Raw genomic sequence first — 24,653 nt, 5'->3', positions numbered from 1 at the left:
AACAAAGTCTGTTTTGAAACTCACAATCTTTACTCCACTTTCCCCCTCCATTATTATTGTTATTGTTGCAAATATAACAGGAGGGGGGAAACAGCAACATTGTCAGCTGACTTTGATCCTGATTTACGCATATAATTTAATATAGACAGCCCATTTGTCCAAATAAGATGGGTAGTCATAAGATGGGTCATCATAAGATATCCATTCAAGCACAGAAAGGGCAGTGAGAGCTTAAACTACTATGTAGTAGATAGTGGTGTTTATCATAGCTGTCAACTTACAGATTTGAAAATAAGGGACCAGCAGCCCAAATAAGGGACCTGCAGCCTCACCTGTTCCAGGCACTCCAGTCTTCCTGTCCTCCTGCAGTCTGGTCAAACTCATGCTAGTAGCTTCGAGAACACTGTCCAACCAACTTTGTAACCAGAGGTTCAACTGAATAGAATCTGAATCACATGCACCACAAGGCCTATGAAGCCTCAACTTAAGATGGCTCCCCAGCCTGGCTTTGCACTGCAAAGTTTGCAGCAGCACATGCAACAAAATGGCGTCCAGCATTCAAAAAACCCCTCAGCTTGCATTAACTAGCCACACACAAGGCATGCAAGCTCCACCCCCCAGTCGTTCTTAGACTTCTTATTGGGTGAGCAACACAGCCAAGCAACACAGTTGGAGCCTCCCTCCTCTCTGGCCGGCAGGGAGGGAGGGAGAGGAGCTGCTTCCTTTGAAATTTAAGAGACATCATTTAAGGGACATTTAAGGGACATCCATCAATAAGGGACAGCAGTGGGACTTGGCGCTGGAATAAGGGACTGTCCCTTCAAATAAGGGACACTTGCCAGCTATGGTGTTTATCCTCCCAACCTTGAAATATAACTTGTTCTCTGCAACTATAAAGGCTCGCAGGGTCCGTCCACATTTATTGTCTCTCTGTTAGTCTCCAGCCCACAGGATTATAAATGCATCGACACCTGCAAGTATCAAACATTTTCCCAAAATGAAGTTACTGTGAAGATTTTTTTTTTATCAGAAGGAACACACCACAGGAAACTTCTAACGCTAATAGCCTGAGATTTCTTTGACTGAGTGACAACCCTAATTGCTTCCTGGTTAGAGGATGCCTTGTAAAAAGAATTGTCAGGATTGCGTGAATTCTGTATTTAAAATAATAATAACCAACATTCTTCCCCGTGTAGCTCAAATTCTGTATTTTATGCTGTGGCTTGTTTTACACAAAATAAATACGTTGGCTTGTAATTGTGAACCTGCTCTCTCCACCCTGCTCCTGTGCTTTAACAGTGGCATGGCAAATGCAAATGGAGCAACAGAAGCTTTGCCTGGCATATGGCATAGAGTGAAAATAGTTGTTTGATTTCTGTGTCATGCTGATATTAAAAATGAAAGGAGGAGAGCTAGAAAGATCCTGAATTTTTAATCTAATGCCAAGTTTTGGACTTGTTGTATGCTCGTGTTAGCCTTATATTCAGGCATTAGCTTGGTAGCAATAGATGAGAAGGAATTACAGGCAGACACGTGCATGGAATTTAATGTAGCTAGTAAACATTTTATTTTTCCAGGCTGGTAACTTTTGTGGACTGATTTACAAGGCAGGTTTGCACAGACCTGTAAAGTACACATTGCCCCTGTTACGCAATTGGTTGCTCTCTTTGGGAAAATCACTGTTCTTTGTTAATTGCAATATTTGATCAGTTTAATATATGCAAGCAAAGAGTTTAATATAGTTTGCATTTAACATATGCAAGCCACTGTCAGAGAATGAACTTGAGCAAACAAGAAAGAAAGCCGCTCACTGCATCCACGAAAACAGATTTCAGGTCTAACCAACTAGCAATCCTCTTAAGCAGTCACAAACGTCTGAACGAACAAATCATTTTTTCTCTCAGGTTTCTTCGGAGTGGACATGATGAGTGAGCAGCCACACTATATTAATATGTGCTTTGTAAAAGACAAATTGTGCCAAGACAAATGGACTAACCAATGGTTTCAATTAAATGCATGTTTGTATTTATAGTGTTGACTTTAGCTAAAGCCTTGTGCGGTGTTCCTATTAACTGGATAAGAAACCTAATTATATTGTAGTAACCCATGGATAGTGAGAATGGATGTATGCTTTTGTTCTCTCAGAAAGCTACTCCTAATGTCTTTGATTAAGGCTTCTGTGAGGTTCAGAACAGCCATGTTATTTCTTTCTTGTTTGGGGTGCTTAGAGAAGACATATTGAGCCTTGTAGACACATAACTTTTCCTGTGGTGGTATTTTTTATAATCTCTACCCCGCTCAAATCTTCATCACATTGACACTCAAACATGAGGTTGAGACCATTTCGGAGAAATTGGCCTGGTTTGCACAACACAGTAAGCCAAATTATGGCTTACTGGGACTACACAAATGTGTGGGCTCCCAGAAAGGAGCTCCCTGCTGCTTTCTCGCCTCACTAATCATGAGCTGTAGCTTGTCATTAATTATAGTGAAGTAGCCACCTTGGGCAATGAGGTGTTGGATGACCCAATGCTAGGGGACTGGGAGAGACAGCAGCAAGGTGTTGGATGACAGAGCTGAGTGTGGCCTGGCCTGCACCCCCTAAGCAGCTGCTGCCCTCAGGAGACTTTGTTCCATCACCCATGTTGAAGTAAGATTCAATAGTCTGCATGGGCAGCTTCTAGGTGTAAAGGAGGAGCAGGCACCAGCTCATCATTCAGGCAGCAAAATGTTCAGGTCCAGCTCTGCACACAATTATAGTGGTACCTCGGGTTAAGAACTTAATTCATTCCGGAGGTCTGTTCTTAACCTGAAGCACCACTTTAGTTAATGGGGCCTCCTGCTGCCACTGTGCCGCTGCTGCACGATTTCTGTTCTCATCCTGAAGCAAAGTTCTTAACCCGAGGTAATATTTCAGGGTTAGCAGAGTCTGTAACCTGAAGCGTATGTAAACTGAAGTGTATGTAATCTGAAGCGTATGTAACCCGAGGTACCACTGTAGTCTCTTTATCAGCCATTTACACCTTCCTTAAATGGGCCTATGTCTAGTCTCTTTGGGTGTTTTTAACAGGATCCTAAAGAATCATTTGTCATTTTATATTTTGATATGTACTGTGTTTTTGCTGATTATTCTGATACTTTGTTTTCTGTTTGCTCTTAGTCATTTTGGGTTCCCTCAGGAAGACAAAGTGGGATATAAACCATTTAAAGTGGGAGGAAATGAAAATGGAATGGAAAAGTTGCATTTTTATCAGGATACCCTCTTAACAGCTGTGCTAGGGCTTGTCCTGCTAATGTACATAGAACTACAGAATAGCCCACAGCCATAACGTGTGATTTTTCTCCACTATGATCATTTCCCAAAGTAGGCATCAGCTTGCTCAAAGAATCCTATCAGAGAGGAAAGGAGGAAGACCCAAAGGAACTGTAGGCATCTGTCTATAACATCAGTTCCTTGATAATGGATCCATCCTAGGTCCCGGGGGCATTTATGAGATAGCCAATCTGTCTTTGACTATTAGTAGATGTTCTTTCATGCAGCTTCCTGCACTATCCTAGTGGATAGGAGCATTTGCAGCAGGGCATCCATCAGCAGACTGTTTCACTGCCACCAAGTCAGCTCTGAAATGATGTCCCAAGAAAAGAGGCAAATACCGGTCTTGCCCCTCTTTCTGAATTTAGGTCCTGGTTTATCTATCCATGTGGAAGAAGTGCAGAATCTGGGGGCTTCTTTGTGCCTTTGTGTGAACATGGTAAACAGGCATTTGAAACTTTGTGTGTCTTATGGAGAATAGGTACCCTTATCAGAGAGCAAAGATTGACTTTGGTTCCCTGTTGAATGGATGCTTGACGTTGAAATCTAATATGTTGCTATTTAGTGTGTAAAACAGACCTAAGAAAACATCTTATCCAGACAGAATCTCCTACATGGAAGTTATTTTATGCAGGAAATTGTTTGAATCTCATGTGCAATTTGCAACCCATGGCAAATGTTTACATGGCCATATGCAATAAACTGCATGCAGGACTTGAGCTATTTATTTACTACATGAATAAGACTTCAGCTTCTGTGGAACATCCTCAAAACTGTTACTGGATCTGCCAATACAGGATAATCATGACAGTACACAACTAACACACCTTTTGCACAGAATATCATCATCTGCACTGTAGACTTTGCAGCCTAAAAGAGTATGGCAAAACCTTTTATTGAATTCCAGTCATATGGAGCTGGGAAAAGGATAAAGAAAAATTCTCTTCGAGCAGATATGTTGGATTGTTTATCATTTCCAGCAAATTCCTCATTACCTTTACTAGATGAGTAACTGTAAGTGGTTTATGCTGGCTGCTCAACCATAGAACTGCCTTCAAGGCAGCAGCCTCCATACCATGATCAGCTGAATTTGCAGAGAGAAGAATCTTATAATTGGCAGGCTGAAATGATGGACTATTGAATTTGGCCTGCAAAACGTTGGCAAAGAGACTGGCAAACAAAAAATAGACAAGATGCTAGATGTTTTCAGGCAGCCTACTAGATTCAATTAGACAGTGGGGAAGAGAGCAGTTGGAGAGAGAAAAAGAATGCAGGTACAGGTCTCCCCTGAAAATCTGCACTGGTATTGGAGAAATGAGTTGTTTTTAATGAGTTGTGTGATTAAAGGGAAATAGAAAATATTCTCAATCGAGTTTGCAAGATCAATATTTCAAAGATAGGGACACTTTTGTGGAAGTATGTCCTAATCAAGATGTGGGCTGTTTTGTGTGGCAAATTTATGAGTGAATTTTGTGTTGGTAAATTTATTTCTTTAGTACATATATCTCACTTTTTTCCCACCATGGCACTCACATTGGTATAAGTCACAGCTTTTCAAACTGTGTGTCCGTGACACATTAGTGTGTCAGCTACAGTGTGTAGGTGTATTGTATGAACGCTCCCCACACTCCTCCCAGGGCTGGAAAGGGGTCTAAAAAGTGTGTCACCAACATGAAAAGATTGGAAAGCTCTGGTATAGGTGGTGGTCTTGGATGGTCTCCCATGCAGGCATGCCTAGATCAGACCTAGTCCTCATTAGCTTCAGGATATTAGCCAAATCATGTGCCCTCAGGTGATATTCTAGAACCCATACCGGCCTTGCTTAAGAAGTCTTAAGAAACAAAGAACAACCACAAAATCATTACAGTATTGATCATCTGCCATCTTGATTCAAAGTAGCATTCAGGTGTGTGTACCCAGAAGTAGATGAAAATTTACTCCTTGATCTCAGGAACCATGATGCAAAAATTGCTTTTGATGGGTTATATCCAGCAAATCCCTATTTTGAGTCAACCCAAAGAAATTAATGACCCATCAATTTCAATGGGTCTGCTCTGACCAACATTAGATATAACCCACTGTCTTTAGAGGTGTCTAAATGCATAGTGAAAAAAGAGCTTTTCAGATTGTGAAGTAGATATGCCACACCTTTTATCAAATATCATCAGCTTTCTTAGCACTGCTAGGTTCTGGTTGGCCCTTCCTGCCTTGGTTTTTTTCTTGGTTGAAAATATTTTTAAAAATAAAACTTAGGAAGCTTTAGGTAGTGATTGATGTATGGCTGTCTGAAAAGCCCAAGCTACTGTTAACAAACTGATGAAGATCAACAGTGCCTGGATCATCCGAAATGAGGAATGGTCATCCTGTTGCTAAAATAAGCATTCCCTCCATATAAGTGGTGCTTATGAGCCCAGCCTTACGTTCACATGCACCAGAAACATAGGTGTAAAAGAGGTCTTAAAATGAAGAAAGAAATGGCGGTTGAAATATCATTATGTGAGTCATAGAGCTCTGAGCACTATATAGTCATTTTGTACTTTTGGAAGTAATAGAAACTGAGTCTGAAGTCTGTAAATTCAGAGCAACAGTAGCTGGGGTTCAAATTGTAATAGTCACTCATGACCTACTGGAAGGCAGGGGGGAAAAGACAGGAGAATTAACACACCCAAAATTATTGCAGTTCTACTGCTGTTATTTTATTATGTGATTGCCTATTCAGCCATTTATTCCCCCGACACTATAGTTTGTTTAGGCTAAATGCCCAGGGAGAGAAGGGACCAGATTCACTTTCATTTGAATACAGCATCTATATTTTATAAAGCAAGAAAATGGAGAGCTCAGTTATAATCAGCACAGCCTCCTCCTTACTCAACTCTGTCTGCACCCCCTGTGTCTTTGAGACAAATCTGCTCATTTGACTAACTAAATGTAGCTGGTTTTGTGCTGACTCTACCTGCTGAGCTGATACAGAGGAGAAAGAGAGAGAGCAATTTTGCATCATCCATCTTTTTAATAAGCAAACAAACAAATAAATAGTCTAGGGAGACATTTGATCCAAAACTGTATTCAGTAACCTCATAACTTTGGTATAATTTAGTTCTGCATCTAGCTCATGGCCTGGAACTTCACAACATGCACAAAACTGCAGTCCTTGGTTTTAAGGCAATTATCATGATTAGATTTTAGATGAAATCTGGATGCTTTTTGATTAAACAGGTTAGTGGTTGAATCTTCGAAACAGCGTAGATGAAAGGATTTCTTGCCACGATGGCTGTGAGAGATGGAAGGGCTCAGGTGGCTGACTTTGCAAATCCCAGAGGACTTGTACCCAGTGATACTGTCTTTCTACTGCATAAACCAAGCATGCTGAATTTGAAGTCTGGGAGCAGAAATTGTGAAGGCGGCTATGCCACATCTTTCATTCATGGCTCATTGTGTTGTCAATACTAGTTTATATACAGACCCTGTGAATTACTTAAATATACATGAATATGCATGTTATATATCTATTATACAATACAGAGTACTGCAACAATCAGGACTTCTTAAGAACTGATTTGTCCAAGGTTGTATGGCAAGCAGAATCCGTGTCCTACACTTGCCCTTTTGCTATCCTCTCTTCTGATTCCCCCTTCCAAATTTGCTTTTCTTAATATGGAAAATGTTTTGCTTAGCTTTACTCTTGTGAGAGAGAAACAGCTGAGTGAAGAAGTGTTGTGCAGGTGGTGAACCTAGTCGCAAATAATGCAAGCCCAGCAAGCCGTCCTCACGTGGCAGAAGTGTCATGAAAGGCCAAGTGAATAATGGTGCAAGAGGTGCAGACTTGTTTTCCCATGCGATTCTATAAGAGTTGTTTATTTTCTTTTTCTTTATATATTTGCAAGCCATGTGTCTATAATTCAGATGTGGAATCCATATGGGTTGAAATGTACCCAAGTTCATAGCAGCAGCTCACTTCCTCTTTCTGCCTTCATTAATAGCACTTACATGTGCATCACCAGAAAGACTCAAGGTATTTAATGTCATGTTAAAAATAACCTTTGGATTTTCAGATGATTTGGGTCAGCCTTTGTTTCTTATTTGAACTAGCAAAGAACGTCAGATTCCAAAAGGAATAGGGTATGTGTATCCTGCATTCTAGGCAATGATACTTGCCTGAATGAAGTGGCTTTGGAATCTGGTGAGTATTACTAGCATTGTACCTTCATTGTAGTGGCATATTTATGAAAAGTGTCAGGGCTCAGTAAGCAAATGTTTAGGGGTCATTTGTGCTTGCTCTGTGGGAAGAAAAAAGGTACGCTGCTCTTGCTCAGAGGAACCTTGTTCTTATTACATAGGGCTAACATGCACTGATGATATAGTACTTTAACTAGATCACACAAAGGATCTTCCATCAATATAGTCCTATGTGTTGGAAGGGAAGTGCATACTTTTTACCACTTCATGGTAGTAGGAATGCTCCATTGCCCAGGCAACTGGTGGGGAAATTAGAAATGTCATGTCCAAAAGGATTCTAGGTTCCTTTACTACTTGGAAACATTATCCCTTGTATCACCACAAGGCACTGGCGGAGGGAGAGGAGTGCGGGGGAGCGCACCGCCCCCGGCAGCGTGATCCCAGTGGGGTGCCATTGTGGCTGCCCCCCCACCTGCACTGGGCGCCACACCCCCAGGACGCACACCACGTCCCTGCAGGCAGCACACCATGCCCCCAGGATGCGCGCCAGCCGCACCCCCGCCTGCTCTCCGCTCCCCTGGTGCCGGAGCATGAAGCTCCGCCACTGCCACAAGGATCATATATCCCTGTTTACTTGGAAGTAAGTCTCAGTATGTTCAGTGGAGCTGAACTCCTTTGTAAGTGTTTTAAGAATGGCAGCCTTACTTGGCTCCAAAAATTGCCTGTTTCAATCATGTAAATGGAGGCAGCTGGAGCTACCCTCTCAAAAGGATTAGATAAGGAAAGTATGGGAGGTAATGAACAAACATTAATTTAGCATGTCAGCTGAGAGAGGCCAAAGATCCATCTAGACTGGGATCATTCATTTCAGCTTGGTATTTATTCCAGGGCAACACTGACACACAAGAAAGGGTGGGGGGAGACTCTCATATAATACCAATGTATTCACCTTTTGGTGACAGTTGGTAATATTTCCACCTTGCGGTCTTCTGCTACTCATATTTTCTTGGTTATGTTGCTTGATTTTCATTCATCTTGATATACTAAATGATTTGTTGTGTATCTTTGTGCCTCATCCTTGCCTCTAATGTTTTGTTGTCAGCAATTGATTGTTGGTTTTTTATCATTGATTCTAAACTTCTTTATCATTGTGCTAATGTTATATTACTTAGATGAAAAAGCATTGCCTCAATAAAAATAGTGGCTGCTTGCAAGAGGCAACACCAGCCCTGCCTCCAAAGTGTCCTAGCCAAAGGTGGCGCATCCCATTTTGTCACCTGGGGCACATTGGGAAAGTGCCGCTGCTGCGCCATCCCCACAGAAGCATCCCTTACCTAGTGCCTGCAAAGTAGCACCGGTGGGTTCTGGCAAGGTCTTGTGAGAAGCCAGAAAATGGCACCACTTTTCTGTCAGTGCTGGAAGTGGCAGGGCAACCAAAGGGGTGCCACCTCATGCGTTTTCACCACCTGAGGCAGCTGCCTCAGCCCTTCTCACGGGTGGGCTGTCCCTGGTCCTGGCCCTTCCTGCGAAATGAAGAACTGAAGCTCCCAGCTCTATACTTCTGCCAAAAGCTTTAATGCTCAAATCAGATCAGTACATAAGGCAAACTACAGGTTACAAGGTTCAGCAGGGACATAAGAGGATAAATGGCTAAGAGCAAGCTAAGATGTTGGTCCAACAAGCAACACACCCTGCACCTTCCTTTTGAAGAGTGGGGCAGGCACAGCTATTAGTGTGGCAAGTGGCCACACTCCCAAGACAGGGCAAGCAATCAGGCTATCCTTTGTGAGGGGGTTGGCTCTGCAAGGTTTGTTTGCACCTGTGCTGGTGTCCCCATGTCTGTGGAGACAGTGGGGCAGATCTATATGTAGATGACATTATTTTTTTGTATGATGTATATAAACAAATCAGCTTAGGAGCTAGAGAAGATACTGGAGATGCAGCTATTATTGAAGTTTAAGATGAGAGAAGTTGGCAAAGAGAACTGAATCAGAGATATTGACTGGCATCAAAAGAATCAACTCACAGGAATTAGATAAAGGTCCCAGAAAAACTTGTATAAAGAAAACTGTGCCCCTCTTCAGAATCAAATATGACAGAAACTTAAAAACCATAAAGATCTCAAACTGCATTTGATATGAAGATTAAGTAGTTAAAATGAGTGTAGGTAATGGGAAGCTTGAGTTCTGTTCTGTGAGGCTGAATCCTGCTCACCAGTTACAAGTAAACTCATCCATGTCTTACAGAATTGCACTCGCCTCCTCCGTTCCGTTTGTTGAACTGTAGCACACATTCTGAAGCCTACAATGGGAGCATCTGTGGAGCTTGTCTTGTTTTCATTAGCCATCGTCTCTTTTACAGGTAAGAGCTTCCTCCATCTTGGCTCAAAGGTCAGGACCAGCTTTAGGCTGAGCCTGGAGACTAACTGGACTAAAGCCAGTGAAGTAACAATCCTGTTCATACTCTCAACTAAAATTCAGAACATGGAATTATCTGCTAACATGAATTCTATCGTTGACCATATATGTTGTGTAAATGTAATTTGGTTTATATATACCGTATTTGCAGTGTGGAGTTTATTTGACGGCCGCATTTATTGTGCAAGTGGATAATGACATCTTGATGCACTGCTTAGGGCAAAGGTGGGGAGCCGAGAGTTCTTCAGATACTGCTGGGCTCCAGCTCCCATCATCCCTGATCATCGATGGGATGGTGAGAATTGGAGCCCAACAATATTTGATAGCCACTGGGTTCCCACCCCTGAATTAGGGGAACCAAGCCAGCGAACCAAGGCATGTTGCATTTTACAATATGTTCAATGTATGTGATAGGGGATGCACAGGCCCCAGAATTTGCCTGTGTATTTAAAAAAAATATTACCTGTTTCTATCCTGTCTTTGCTTAAAACTGTGCTCCAGGTTCCAATCCACAGGGGAAAATTGTTGTTGTTGTTGTTATACCCCACCCATCTGCCTGGGTTGTCCCACTCTGGGCAGCTTCCCAAAAAATATAAATACACAGTAAAATGTCAAGCATTTAAAACCTCCCTTTGTAGACATGCTAGAAAGCATGTCTGCTTCTCCTGCAAGGGCAAACTTTACTGTTTTGGGATGGGAGTCTCTCTCTCTCTCTCTCTCTCTCTCTCTCACACACACACACACACACACACACACACACACACACGGGGGGGGGGGGAGACAGCTATGACCCTGTTACCCAAGGAACAATGTTGAGGGCAAGGCTTTTGCCATTATCCTCCCCAGTTGGCGGGGGGGGGGATATAACCTTGTCTCCCTGTGAGATAGAAATATATTTGCATTGTCTTGCACGGGAGAAGGGCAGGAGGGAAGGGACAGGAAATATGCGTAGGGAAAGCTTCATACCCCAAGCAAGAATCTTGTTATCCCAAGAATCAATGCCAGGGGTGGGCATCTGCCCCCATGATGGATCTTTGTGATATCTCCATTGACTTGCACAGGGAAGGCATAGATCCACATGAAAGACAAATGCAGTTTCATAACCCTCAACTGTCCTGATTAAATTGGGACACCCTGTTTTGGGGGCTGCACAGCATCCTAAAACCTCATGTGAGTCCCAGTTTTCGGCCTTGACATGTTGGTGGGTATGCAGTTTTTAATTGTTGCTCCAAATCACTGTGATTGGAGTGCCCTGGGAAAACAATTCACTCTGATTAAAAGCTAGCCCTGTCCATCAAGCAAAAGATTCCCCAACCATTACTTCTCCACTTTATCCCCTTCTAGAGCTCTGGGCATTTCCCCAATAAGCTTGGTTTTATTTCTCCAGGCAGGGAACCAGCCGTGTATTTTTGGAGAGCTGAGGCCACAGAGCAACTCAGAAACTTAGAAAATCCCTCATGCACCTTGGGAACTGCACTTTTGCCTCAGAAATGTGGGGACCTTCCCCGAATCACACTGATTCACCTCTTAATTTGGGGTACACAGAGAACCAAAACACGCCCCTACTATTTGAACATCATCTCTGGACCATCTTCTTGCTCACTGGGCTGGTTCTATGCCATTATCATTGACCCATTTGCTGCGGCAGTCCATCCTTCACCTTAATGCACAAATCTCCATTTTCCGTTCCATCCAAACTATTGCTGTTTCTTAGATGTCTCCGGCTACACTTTAAAAGGTTGATCTCTCAGTGGGAAGGCTTTTCATTTCAGATGGCTGAGAATTAGATAATGACTTGGAGCTAATTCATCATCTTGGGGAGAGGCTGCTTCGATGTCCTTTATAAATATCTAATTACCTTTTAATGTTGCCTGAGTCTCTTGGGAAGGTGGCTGGCCTAGTTCAGGAGGCAATTAGCCTGTGTGGAAACTGGTCTGACCCACATATGTTGGCGACATCAAGGCAACGCTAGGTTTTGCTGTTAACCAGCTGAATTTAGAAGACTTTCTTGTATGTGCTCAAGCAGAGACCATAAGGAATAAGTCATCTACAAAGCCCTACAGGAGCATTTCCTAATGGCTGTTAACATATGACAAAAAAGATCAGTATAACGATGGCTGGATGGGTGGAAATTTCTCACTGTGAGCATGAACAAGGAACCAGGATGAAAGACGGTCGGAAATGGCTTCATCCCAAAATGGTGTTGGCTTAAGATTTATCATCGATATTTGAGTAAATATCTAGAGCTTGGTATCCCAAATTAAGACTGCCTTTTCAGAAAGGAAAACCAATATTTTGGCTAGGTTTTCCTCGTGCAGTGAAACAAGGAGCTCCAGTTGCCTCCCCACTCTCAAACTCTCACACAGCCAGAGTTGAGGAAATAGGAGTTGAATTGTTCTATAAATTGATAGTGACTATAAATTGATAGGCTTGCCTGTTCTTCTGTGTTTAGAGCTTTAGAAAGCATTGTTGCAAACCTTAGACCAAATCCTTTACGCCTCTGTTTTGTTGTACAATACTGGCAAACTTCGGCTAGCGAGGACTGAAGCTCTTGTGTAATGCAGTGATAAGATTTTATGGTAAACCAAGTGCAAGATAATTGTTCAAAGGAGTCTAGAAATAGCTCTGAAGAAGAAGCCTCAGAAACATCACAGTGTTACTGGCTGAAGATTTGACCATCATTGTGAGAGCTTCTCTTTAGATCTGTTCTGGTTTTCTTACAAGCCATTCTCTTTTCATATGCCAAAATTCAGGAAAGGACAGGTGCATACAGCACAATCCTATGTATGTTTACACCGAGGTAAACTGCACTGTATTCTATGGTGCTTACTCCCAAGTCAGTGTGCTTAGGAGTGCAATCTTACAACACACTTCTGAACGAGTTTACTCAGAAGTAAGGCCCTTTACTCCCTTGTAAGGGTGCATAAGTCTTAAGCACTGTATTTACTGCTTTGTGTTCATCTTGGAACTTTAAGCCAGCCTGAGCAGTAGCTGCATTTATTCTGCCTGTTATTTCTGACTTCATAGGCTATACATAGGTTTGAATAATCCAATATTTCAAAAAAATGGATCTGCTTGTGAGTACTAAATGCTGTCTGAGCCACAAAGAGCCAACTGGTAGACATCAATGTGATGGAGCTGCTGCATGAATGATGGCGGCCCTTTCCTTTCAGAGGAAGAGAGCTTCATATAGCTTCCTCAGAGCTACAGCTTTGCTTCCCCCAATAGCAGGCTGCTGGTAGGGTTGCCGGTTTTTCACCCAGTCTCTACAGCTCTGCCTTTATAGTGCATTGATAATATGCAAGAATGAGCAACTAAAGGTTTGCACACAAACAATGGGTAGTTGTTTTTTGTGTTTTTTGTGGGGGGTTTTTACTGCGCATCAAGCTACTGCTGAATGGCACAGGATTTCACAATCTCTTGTACTGGCTGTCCTATCAATCTTTCTCTCTCTTTGCCACTGGTGGCATGATGTGGTCCTCCAGTAACTCACGCACGGCTGCTCCAGCCATGCTCCAGTCCACACAGTAGATGTGATAACTGGAAAAGGCAACACACTGACCATGAGAATTTTATATTACATTGCCTCTGCATTTCCTCCCCTAGGACCTGTCGCGGGTTTTGCAAACACAGGCTGCCCTTCCATCGCACTGGCACCCACCTTCTTTTCGAATCACACATTGTTGGTTTCACCCATACACCTTGAAATCTCAGGTGGGCAGACTTGGCCGATCTTCTTGCATGCTCCAAGATCAATACCTGACAGCTTGTACTCCACGGCCCTTGCACAGACGTATGACGAGGGCAACAGGGGACATGGCCAGGGAAGGCAGAGTTTGAGCAGAATTAAAATGGGAGATTAGCCAGGTTTTGCTTCTGCAATCTTCTTTTTTTAAAAAAAACACACACACTCCCCTGATATTTGGAACCAAGAGCTTGAGGTTTAACAAACAGGGCTTTTGAACGCAAAATATCTTGCAATTATCATGAATTATTTATTGCGTTTTGAGTACCCTCCGTGAATCCTGTCCCTTTCTGCCCTTCCACACACACCCCCTCCCTGGCTATCACCCGCCCCACAGATGACTCTGAGCTTTAAGTACATCTGCTTTTAGATACTGGAATGTCATTAGCAGATTACAATCTTCCTTAAGTCAATATTGCATCCTTATTGTTCTGCTGCCCTGTGAGTGTCAAGGACAAAGCCACTTCCAGCTGAGACGGGATAAACATACCTCTTCCCGGGCTCAAGTAGGAGCAAATGAGCCTTTCGGTCGCTATTATTGTTTTATCTTTTTGTCGTTTTCAATTAATCCAGTGTTATTTGTTCTCAGCACAAGTGGTGCATGGATGTTTGGATGTTACCGAAGTACACCCACCACCACAGAAAAAAGGTAGTGGGGAGCCCATTATTAGCATACTTGCAGATGTATTCTCTACAATCAACAAACCCCTTTTTGTTTGGTCACATCCACACCATACAATTAAAGCACAACCGACATGCACAAAGCACATGGCTTTCCCTCAAGTAATCATGGCAACTGTAGGTCTGTGAGAGGTAAACTATGGTACCTCTTTGTTGAAAGCCATGTGCTTTAAATGTGCATTGAATGTGGAACTGACAACGGTGTGACGTAATGGTTAGAATGCTGGACTGTGACCTGGGAGACCAGGGTTTGAATCCTCACTCGGTCATGAAGCTCACTGGGCCAGTCACCATCTCTTAGCCTAACCTACCTCACAAGGTTGTTGTGAGGATGAAAAGGGGAGGAGGGGGGAACCATGTACACCACCTTGAGATCCTTGGAATATAAAGGTGGTATACAAATGTAAGTAATAATAATAATACACTTAGGATTAAACTTGACGTGATGGTGACAGTTCTGTAGGTTTCACCTGTACGTAGAATATAGGAAGACTAGGGTGCGGGTGGATCAAATTTTAACCACAGAAAAGGAGTGTGGGTGAGAATTAGAGAAGTCTCCCTTTCCCACAGCTTGTTTCATCATTTTCCCTCTCCCTAACAGTGCTGGATTACCAAATAGGCAGAATAGGGACTGGCCCATGGACCCCATGCCTTTTAGGAGCCCCGCAACAATGGATCAAAATAATATTGATTTGATCTTGCAATAATTTGAATTTGGAAGAGAAATTCCCATTGACTCAGAAACCTACATCATAGCGAGCCCCCTCCCCCCTGATATTTTGACTGCCTAGGGCCCCCCACAAGGTTTAATTCAGCACTGCTCCCTAAGACCTGTTCCTGAAGTTACTTCTAGTATTGGCTCTCTGCTGAGGGAAATGCTGCTTGTGGGGAGATAAGCCGAGGGGCAGTTTTCCACTTCCACCTCCTTAAAATTGGGCTCCCCTCCCAGTCTTGTTTTGTCATAGGAGTAGTTCTGCATTCACATGGCATTTACACTCCTATAATGTCCTCTCCAGCCTTTTCTTGTGAGTTTATTTGAAGCATCCCCTTCCAGAATAGATTTCACAAATGACAGAAATAGATGAGTGAGGAGCAGGGCAGCCTGGAGAAAGGAGATTCGTTTTAGATATAATTGCTTCGTTTTTCAACTGCGGGCGTATTTCTCAAGGCGCAGTATGGCAGACCTCGCTGAATCTGTTAGCCACTGTGTCCATATCAAGGAAGCCACACAGCTCAGTAGAGCACCTACTCTGCATGCCAAAGGTCCCAGGTTCAGTTCCTGGCATCTCCAGGTAGAGAGACACGGCCAGTCAGTGTTGACATTGCTAAGCTAGACAGACCCAGTGATCAAACTCAGTATAAGATCATTTCCTATGCTGGTATCTTATAATATTTCCACTATTTTATTCCGAAGTGGTGAGCCCAGCAGCAACTCTAGAAAGACCAACCCATAAGGATAAACTCCTTTCTTCCCAAAGCCTGGAAGGAACACTTAAGCAAAGCGGGAGATGTGGCCCAACGTGGATCGGTCCCTGCTAGCTACACATAATAAAATAACTGGCTTAGCTTAGCGCTGCATGAGGTGGCTGCGATGTATAATTGGCTAATGTCTAGGCAGCTGCTGAAACTAGGTTAGTGTGTCCCCCTCCCCTTTCCTGTGCATAAACTGAAAAAGCCCAGATATAAAATAAGAGATCTCCAAGTCTAGGGGTTGGTGAGCCTGAACTTTTGTTCTGCTGGTCTTTCCCCCCGGTCGGAAGCCACTCTTGCATAAAATATGGTGCTTGTGAGAATGGCAAGTTTAAAACAATGCCATCCTGTCCATAGCAACAAAGGAGGGAGAGGACTAACTGGTGGGATGGCGATTAACTCCATTCTAAACCACTTGGGAGCCTCCCGCCAGCCTACTGGCTTCATAGAGCTCTAATCTCATCACATAATGAAACAGACTAGCTAGGGTTGGGAATTGGTTTCAAGTGGCATAACAGGCACTTTCAAGATAATGGCAATGAGTCAGGGATGCAGCACAGAGTTTCTGTTTCCCAGCCCTGCTACTACAGCTTTGCTGATGATTGAAAGCTGGGCGGTTCTGAAATAGATTTCGTTTTGAGGAGCCGCAAAGCTTTGTGACGCAGCAATATGCCTGTCATAACCGTTCACATTGAAACAAAGATGGATGAACAGCTTCTTTCTGTGATATATTTTGATTACTAAAAACTGGTGGGTGGGGAGAATTAACATGAGCGAAGGCAGATATAATATGAAAAGGCAACTTGCTTCCTATACCTCAGTCATGGGTAATCCTGGCTTCTTTCTGACTTAGCAGCTGAAAATTCAGATGTGCACAGAAGCAAGTCTAATGTTGTGTCAGCAGCTGGAATTTATGAATGTGCCTTGTGCCAAGTCAGAGCATGGCTCCATCTTGTTCATCGCTCAGGTGTATCTCAGCTTTCTAGCAGATGCACTCCAGAGTTTGGGGTAGGAATATCTTCTGGCCCTGCCTGGAGATACCAGGGATTGAACCTGGGACTTGCTGCGTGCAAAACAGATGTTCTGTCGCTGAGCTATGGTCCATCCTGAGACAAGCTCTTACATCATGCCTCAGCAAATAGGCATGGGTCCCATCTTCGGAAGAAGATCTTGCAACTCTAACTAAGAACCTCAACTGGCCAGCATTTTTGTATTTTTTACATGGTTATTGTGAATAACTTAAGATCACTATAAATGGTTGATTTAATCTATGTCAGTTCAATATTCAGGAAAGTTCAGTATTTAATTTTATTTCAGAATTTTATGCCACCTTTCAAAACAAAAGCCCTCTTAAGGTAATACACAGCCAGCATCATCAGCATCATGACAACCACATAACAAATAAAAAACACATGAAATGTTGCATTAAAGAGCAGTATATAATACCTCCAGGTCAACTCAGCAATCCAGAGAAAACAAATTGAAGTTTAGCATTATTTGACATTGAGAACAGCAACCATTTAAAACTTTCCCCAGTGTCTTTAACAAAAAGCAGATCAAAATAAAAACTTACTGGAGGCCTCTTTGGAAAGAGCTTATGTGCATCCTTTGAGGTTGAGTTCTGTCAACATGAGGCCACCACTGCAAAGGGCCTGCGCTTGCTGTGATCGTCCTGAAGGATAGGAAATGTGAAGCAGGATGCTGAAATACAGTTTTGCAAGGTTTTGAGCATCACAACACCTCTTTCGGTTTAGTGGAATGCTGAAGCTGGAGAGTTCGCAGCAGCTGTCATTTTGATTAAGTGTTTCCTACTGCTTCTGTTCTGTACTCAGTCTGAGCTTTTCAGATTTCTTTCACCTTCTCGTGCAGTGTTGCAGCCAGCAGAGAGTACTCTAAGAAACTATGGGCCAATCTTTGAAGAACAACCACGCAACATCATCTTTCCAGAAGGATCAACAGAGGAGCAAATACTGTTGGTTTGTCAAGCACGAGCCAGCCCTCCTGCGACCTATAGGTGAGGTTACGTGATCATAGCAGTGTTTTTGTTGGAAAGCCTATGGCTGCGATATACACAAGTGTATGGCAATGGTTTGTTGTTGTTTTACATTCACACATACCCTGCTGTCCTGCCCATTCATCTCAGGGACCAAAGGCAAGCATTTTATGTCCCATTGAATTAAACGGAAAAGAGCGCATTCTAACTCACTCCAGTTGACGTCCGTGGGATTCTAAACTCCTATATTCAAGAGTCAGTCCTGCAGAGTTCAATGGGGCTGATTCTCTGGAAAGTAAATATAGGATTAAATATGTTGGTTTGAACTCTGTTTCATTATTTCCCTGCTCAGCTTCCTCCCCACATTTGAGTTCAGAAAACCTGAGGGTCTTTTCACTCAGTGGAATAATTGCTTAATTCAACAAACATAAATGGCCTATTGCACGGCTATTCTGGCCTGGGTAGGTTGCTCTAACTCAGGCTTTCTCAAACTCGGCCTTCCAGATGCTTTGAGACTACAGTTCCCATCATCCCTGCCCACTGGTCCTGCTAGGTAGGGATCATGGGAGTTGTAGGCCAAAAACATCTGGAGGGCCGAGGTTGAAGTAGCCTGCTCTAACTCATCAGTGGGGACCTCTGGTCCAAAAGCTTAAAGTAGCCCACCACATCCCTCAATCTGGCCAACCAAGCCTGTCCCAATAAGCCCTGCCCACCTGCCAATCATTCCATGTCATTTTCTGACTTACCATTACTCGCCTTGCTTTAACCAATGGCTCAGTTGGCACATCTACTAAGTTCTCGTGATTAAAATCTAATCGTTAGATTGGAGATATGCTCTGAAGCATTGGGCAAAGGGATCTCTGATTTTAGTACTAAGCACCACAGGGCCGAGATTGCAGATAATTCGTCTTCTGTTAGTGCATCTGTGGTGCAATGGGTCACTGCGTCTGGCTGTTAATTGGAAGGTTGGTGGTTTGAGGCCACCTGGGGACAGCTGTGGGGAGGATTCCTGCATCGCAGAGGGTTGGACTAGGTGGCCAACTGAGCCCTCAAGCTGAAATAGGTTCCCCACCCTCTCTGTAGTTATTTTCCCTCTCTGGTCTGTCTCTTCTCTCCATGAATCCACTCCAAGTCTTCCCTTTCTAAGTCCTTCTTCCTTTACACCTGCTATTTTTCTTTCCCGCCCCAATTGTAGTCGGGGTTTGGAATCATGACTCAGAGTGCAATGAAGGGGAAAGGAGTCTTTAACCCAGGCATAGGCAAACTCAGCCCTCCAGATGTTTTGGGACTACAGTTCCCTTCATCCCTGACCACTGGTTCTGTTAGCTAGGGATAATGGGAGTTGTAGTCCCAAAACATCTGGAGGGCCGAGTTTGCCTATGCCTGCTTTAACCCTTTCCCAATACACAATGGTCTCAATGTCCCTTCCAAAGTGTCCCTTCCAAATGTTTGGGGCTGGGGAAAGTGGGGCTCCTTACAGAAGTCTGGGAATAACATTGTTATTCCACTCTGGAAGCAGAAGAGCAATGGTTGGGCGCTGCTGAAGGGTCCCTGTCTGGAAGCATCCATGAACAGGATAGGGCAAACTGAGAGAGCATTTTTCAGAAGACTAGATCTGGAAAGCAGGAAGGCCTGCAGAGCAAAGTTAAATAATTTATAGCAGTATCAAACAAACCCAGTCAGAGATGTTGAGACCAACCCTGGTGAGTGATGTGCTTCCTGGTAAGATAAAACACAGCCTAAAGGCTCTTAGAATAATCATTGAGATTTGGATTTTCTTCAGCATTCGACAAAGTGCAGCCATTTCTCCCCCTGATTACTGGGCTGGCATTGTAGCTACTGAGACAGCACCCACCATTCAGCCACTGTCCTACAATAGGTCCTATTGAGGGTTTTTGTGTACATCATAAATGCCAGTGTGTGTTGTTATTCAGGACAATGTTAATGTGCAGCTGTGATGACTCTGTTCTTTCCCCACTCCAACCAAATACCATTGTCTTGGCAGGTGGAAGATGAATGGCACAGAGATCAAAATAGAGCCAGATTCCCGTTATAGGTTGAACGGGGGCAACCTGGTGATCAGCAACCCAGTGAAAGCCAAAGACACTGGGTCCTACCAGTGTGTGGCATCCAACTCGGTGGGCACAGTAGTCAGCAGAGAAGCTTCCATTCGCTTTGGCTGTAAGTGGATTTTCTGAAGACAATTTGGTGCAAAAGAGGAATAAAACAGAAGGGAGCCAAGCAATGTGCCATCCATGGTTCTCCAGGAGCATCACAGCCAGGGAGGAAGTGAAGCTCCAATAAATTGGATACGCTGGCATGTGCCCTCAGAAATCATACAAGTTGAGCAGGCTGAGCAGAGGGATGGGGTGATAGAGGAGGCTGGGGACTTGAGGGAGCTGGTTGGGGTGCCCAAATGGTCTGCATGATCATTTCTATTTGCCCAAAGGGATCTGTGTTTAGATGAGGACAGTGGAGGACAAACAAAGGGGGGAACATGAATGAGGACCCCAGTCCCTTTCATCGTCCTGTGGGAATTGAGGCAATTGGATAATGGTTCTGAACCGTTTCCCCTCTAAGGAGAGTGAGGTGGCCCGTGTATATCACAGCTATTTCAGGAGGGCCAAATGCTGGACACCAGCATGGATTAAAACTGGCTAACATTTTACTGAGCAAGAGAAGGATGGTGTTGTGAGAGCTCCAAGCATAACCAGGTTAAAGTTCTTGAAGTATGTTTTAAAGGGAACTTTTACCAACTATCTGACTTTTAGAAGACATCTGAAGGCAACCCTGTTTAGGGAAGTTTTTAATGCTTGATGTTTTATCATGTTTTTAATATTCTGTTGGGAGCCTAAATGAGTGGAGCATAAATATATTATTATTATTATTATTATTATTATTATTATTATTATTATTATTATTACCACAAGGGTTATGTGACTTCAGCCAAGATGCTAAAGATATGAGTTATTTTGATGAGTATGTGGATGTGAGGAGTTCCATCACTGCTGCATGCATAATGCTGAATAGAGAATGTGTTTAGGAAATGTGGTTGTTCTGGGGCAGCTTGGCTATGAGCTAGCGCCAGCTGCCGGGAGTTTATTTCTGATTCTGGCTTCCTGTTACTTTCCAGACAAAACTGGTTTGTGTTTTTAACCTTTCAGCCCTAGTTCCATGTTACCTCAGGGATTGTCTCCTCCTATTTGCATAGGTCATCAGATGATATTCTGTATGAATTTTACGTATGCCTCAGACTTCTGACATGAGGGGTAGGATCTTTGTGGTGGTGCCACTCACTCTGTAAAATTGATTACCCAGGGTGGTTTAGCAGACAGATTTACCAAGGGCTTTTTGAAAGATAGCAAAAGCATTTCCTTTCATATAACAGGGGGTTGAGTCCTTCTAATTTGTTTATCTTGGTGGTGCTGCTCTGATGTTTTATTGTTTGTCCGTTGAGGTGTTCACATGTTTTAATCTCAGGTTTTTGCTTTTGTGTGTGTATTTTTTAAAATTTGTAAGCCATTTTTAGGAGCCACTGATGACCAAAATGGCTGAATATACATTTGAAAAAGATAGATAGATAGATAGAAATTGCAGTGGGGATAGTATTGATTTAGCTAGTTCATACCCAGCACATTTTCTGAGTGCTGTTGCTGATGCCATCTGCCGTTACTCTCTCAATTTAATTTCCCTTTGATATGATGGAAGCATGATTGCCTGTAACTAGCATCATTTCTCTCTGAGCAGAGAAAGATCTAATTTGTAAGATTGTTAGGCTTCCATAGCTCATGTTTCATCACCTCCACTCATTTCTTGTGTTTAGTTTTGCAGGAATTCTCTACAGAAGAGCGAGACCCCGTGAGGGTTACGGAGGGCTGGGGGGTGATGTTTACTTGCAGCCCACCTCCCCATTACCCAGGTGAGACAATGACAGCGCACTAGAATTGAGGTTCTCACCCACATTCAGGGAGCAATCCATCAAACAACAGGGGTAGCTAATGGTATAAACCCATACGCAATTGTGTTTAGCAATTTGGACAAAGCCATTCCTTTCATGAGAACAATAATCAGAGCTCTGCTGGATAAAGCCTAAGGCCCATCTAGTTCAATAGCCTGTTCTCAAAGTGGTCAAACAGATGCCCATGGAAAGCCCATAAGCAGGACATAAGCTGTCTCTACTTTCAGTTCCAAACATCTGGTATTCAGAGGCATATTGTCTCAAACGTTGGAGCAGAACATTGCTATTTGGGCTAGAAGCCGTTGATAAACTTATCACCCATGAATTTGTCTAATGCTCTTTTAAAGTGTGTACCTTGTTTGGTAGTTAATTCATATGAACCTAAGAATATCCTTCTGGATCAGGCCAGCTGTTCCACCTAGTCCAGCATCGTGCTGTCACAGTGGCCAACTAGATGGCTGTGTGAAACCCAGTGGCATAGCGTGGGGGGTGCAGGGGGGCCGGCCGCACCGGGCGCAACATCTGGGGGGCGCGCGCTCGCACTTGCAGCTCTCTGCCCTCTGCTAAAATCCACGGGTTAGGGGGTGCAAATTACTTTCCTTGCCCCGGGTGCTGACAACCCACACTACGCCACTGGTGAAACCAGCAAGCAAGGCACTTTCCCATCTCATGGCTTCCAGCAACTGGTACTCAGAATCATTACTGCCTTTGATCATGGAGGTAGAACATACCTGTTACATCTAGGAACCCTTGATAGCCCTACGTTCCATAGTCAACTGTGAAGTACTTTCTTTTGACTGTCCTGAATCTTCCAACTTTCTGTTTTCTTAGATGGCCCTGAGTTTCTAATATTATGAGAAAGGGAACAAACAATCCACTTTCTCCACACCTTATGTAATCATGTCCTCCTTTTGCTGTTAAAATCACTGATTTTTTAAATTTTGTGGCAACAATTATCCTTGCAAAATACTGGAAACATGCTGCCGTTGTTTTCTACACCAGAATGCTTAAGCCAGACTTCAGCATAGCAGAAATTGATAAACTACCAAGGCTCTATCCCAAAGGAGAAATGTATTGCATCTAAATGTCTCTCTGTTTGATTAATGGTTAACATTTATAATATACTGGAATCTATATTGTAATTACATTGTCTTTGAGAAGTCTTTTTTGTAATCTTATATCAGATTGAAATAAATTAAAGAAAAGGGGGGAGGGGAAGAAAAGAAACAAAGCTCAAACTTTTCCATTTTGTTCATATAGGTCTGAGCAGTTTTCCCTTTGACCTGCCTCTGTCCCTTGGAAAACCTCTTTCGTGCTAAATTGGAACAAATGGCAGTCCATGGAAAACCCAATAACCTGCTAAACTGCAGGTTATCACCAAGGGAAAGCATCAGGCAAAGAGAGGTGTAGATAAGCGCTACGTTGTGCCTGGTCTTTATGGATGAAGCAATAACCTGTTTATCATGTGTAAACAGCAGTTGCCATGGGATGATATTAAATGCTAGTCCTACTCAGAGTAGACTCATGGAAAGTAATTTATCTGTTTAACTTAGGTTCATTCAGTTCAGTGGGTCTACTCACAGTAGGTCTCGGTTTATTACATCCCATGCTTTCTTGTATGTACAGGCAGCTGAAATGTGAAGTGTTCTCTAAGAAACATGAATTGCTCTCTTCATCTCAGACTAAATTCTGCAGCTGTGAATTCTGGAATTCTCCCAGGAAACAGTGAAAATCAGTGCTGTCGATTTCATGCCAGAAGCTGATATTGTAGAAATTGAATCATTAATGCTCTTTGTATAGGCGAATCTGTAGTTGAATATTTCAGGGATGTGATTTCAGTTCATCCCTACCTCCCACCCTACACGTTTTGATTATCAGGGGACAGCATGATTATTACTGGGTGGGTGGGGGTTTGCAGTGCATGTAAGGAAGGGAAAGAGCATGTGAATGAGAAGAGATCTCTTGTGGGGATGGGGGTGGAAGAAAGGGAATTCTGGTATGGAAAACTTTGAGAAACCCCTGGCTGAGACCCACAGGACTGTTGAACTTTAGCCCACAATCTGTGGTATGTGGAGTCGGAAGTAGTAAAGGAAGAAACCAATAGCAGGTCCAAAGTTCTTGTCAAGAAATTGGAGGGCATCAGGTTCAATTCTCTAAAAATGAATATTGTGGGAGCATTGTACATCCCGTCTAGAGTAACAACAAATACGCTAACTTTTGTTTCTTTGTTCAGAGTGAATGAATAGCTATTGGACTTAGTTTGTCTCTCAGTCTGGGAAATAGTGTACCGAGGTCAGCCTCCAAGCGTCACTCTGATACAGAGGAGCCAGTGTCTCACCCTCTCCCTCTCTTCCCCTTTGCACACAGGACTTGCATACCGCTGGTTTGTGAACGAATTCCCCAACTTCATCCCAGCAGACGGAAGGCGTTTCATCTCCCAAAAAACGGGAAACCTTTACATTGCTAAGACAGAGGCCTCTGACCTCGGCAACTACTCCTGCTTTGTCACTGGCCAGATTGATTCCATTCAGAAGAGTGTCTTTAGCAAAGTTTCTCAGCTCAATCTTCTCAGAGAAGGTCAGTGCACTGGCCACCCACAATGTTGGAAGCCCAGTTGAACAGATCCCTCTGAGAGATGCCCTAGGAGGGCCAACTCTAGAGGGAGGCATTTATGAAGTAGGCCGGCAGAGCCTGTGACCCACCAAGCCAAACATATCTGCCAGCCATGTATGGTGTTCTATGAGCAGTTCCTTGCCTACTGGGGACTGCAAGATGCCATGATCCCTGATCACAGAAGGTCCCCTGTTGTACTATTCATGGGGAGTGGGGAGCCTTCCATGCAGCTGGGTGATATTCAGTGCTTATTTCCTGGCCATCTGTGTTGAAATCTGAATCCTCCT

At 43.4% G+C, this 24,653-nt stretch overlaps 1 protein-coding gene across 4 annotated transcripts in view; it reads left to right on the top strand.

Moving 5' to 3' along the window:
• The window catches only part of CNTN2 (contactin 2), a 59,743-nt gene that overhangs the window by 14,745 nt on the left and 20,345 nt on the right, over positions 1-24,653 (top strand). For all 4 annotated transcript variants that reach the window (XM_081916317.1, XM_081916316.1, XM_081916314.1 and 1 more), the window contains exons 2-6: positions 9,736-9,850; positions 17,672-17,816; positions 19,801-19,976; positions 21,619-21,714; positions 24,121-24,330. In XM_081916317.1, coding sequence (XP_081772443.1) covers positions 9,796-9,850; positions 17,672-17,816; positions 19,801-19,976; positions 21,619-21,714; positions 24,121-24,330 — 682 coding nt within the window. In that variant the 5' untranslated portion in view covers positions 9,736-9,795. The remainder of the gene's footprint in view (positions 1-9,735; positions 9,851-17,671; positions 17,817-19,800; positions 19,977-21,618; positions 21,715-24,120; positions 24,331-24,653) is intronic.

Source organism: Podarcis melisellensis, assembly GCF_964234715.1.
Source record: "Podarcis melisellensis genome assembly, chromosome: 6".
NCBI classification, from domain to species: Eukaryota; Metazoa; Chordata; class Lepidosauria; order Squamata; family Lacertidae; genus Podarcis; species Podarcis melisellensis.
This window is presented reverse-complemented; position numbering and strand designations above follow the sequence as displayed.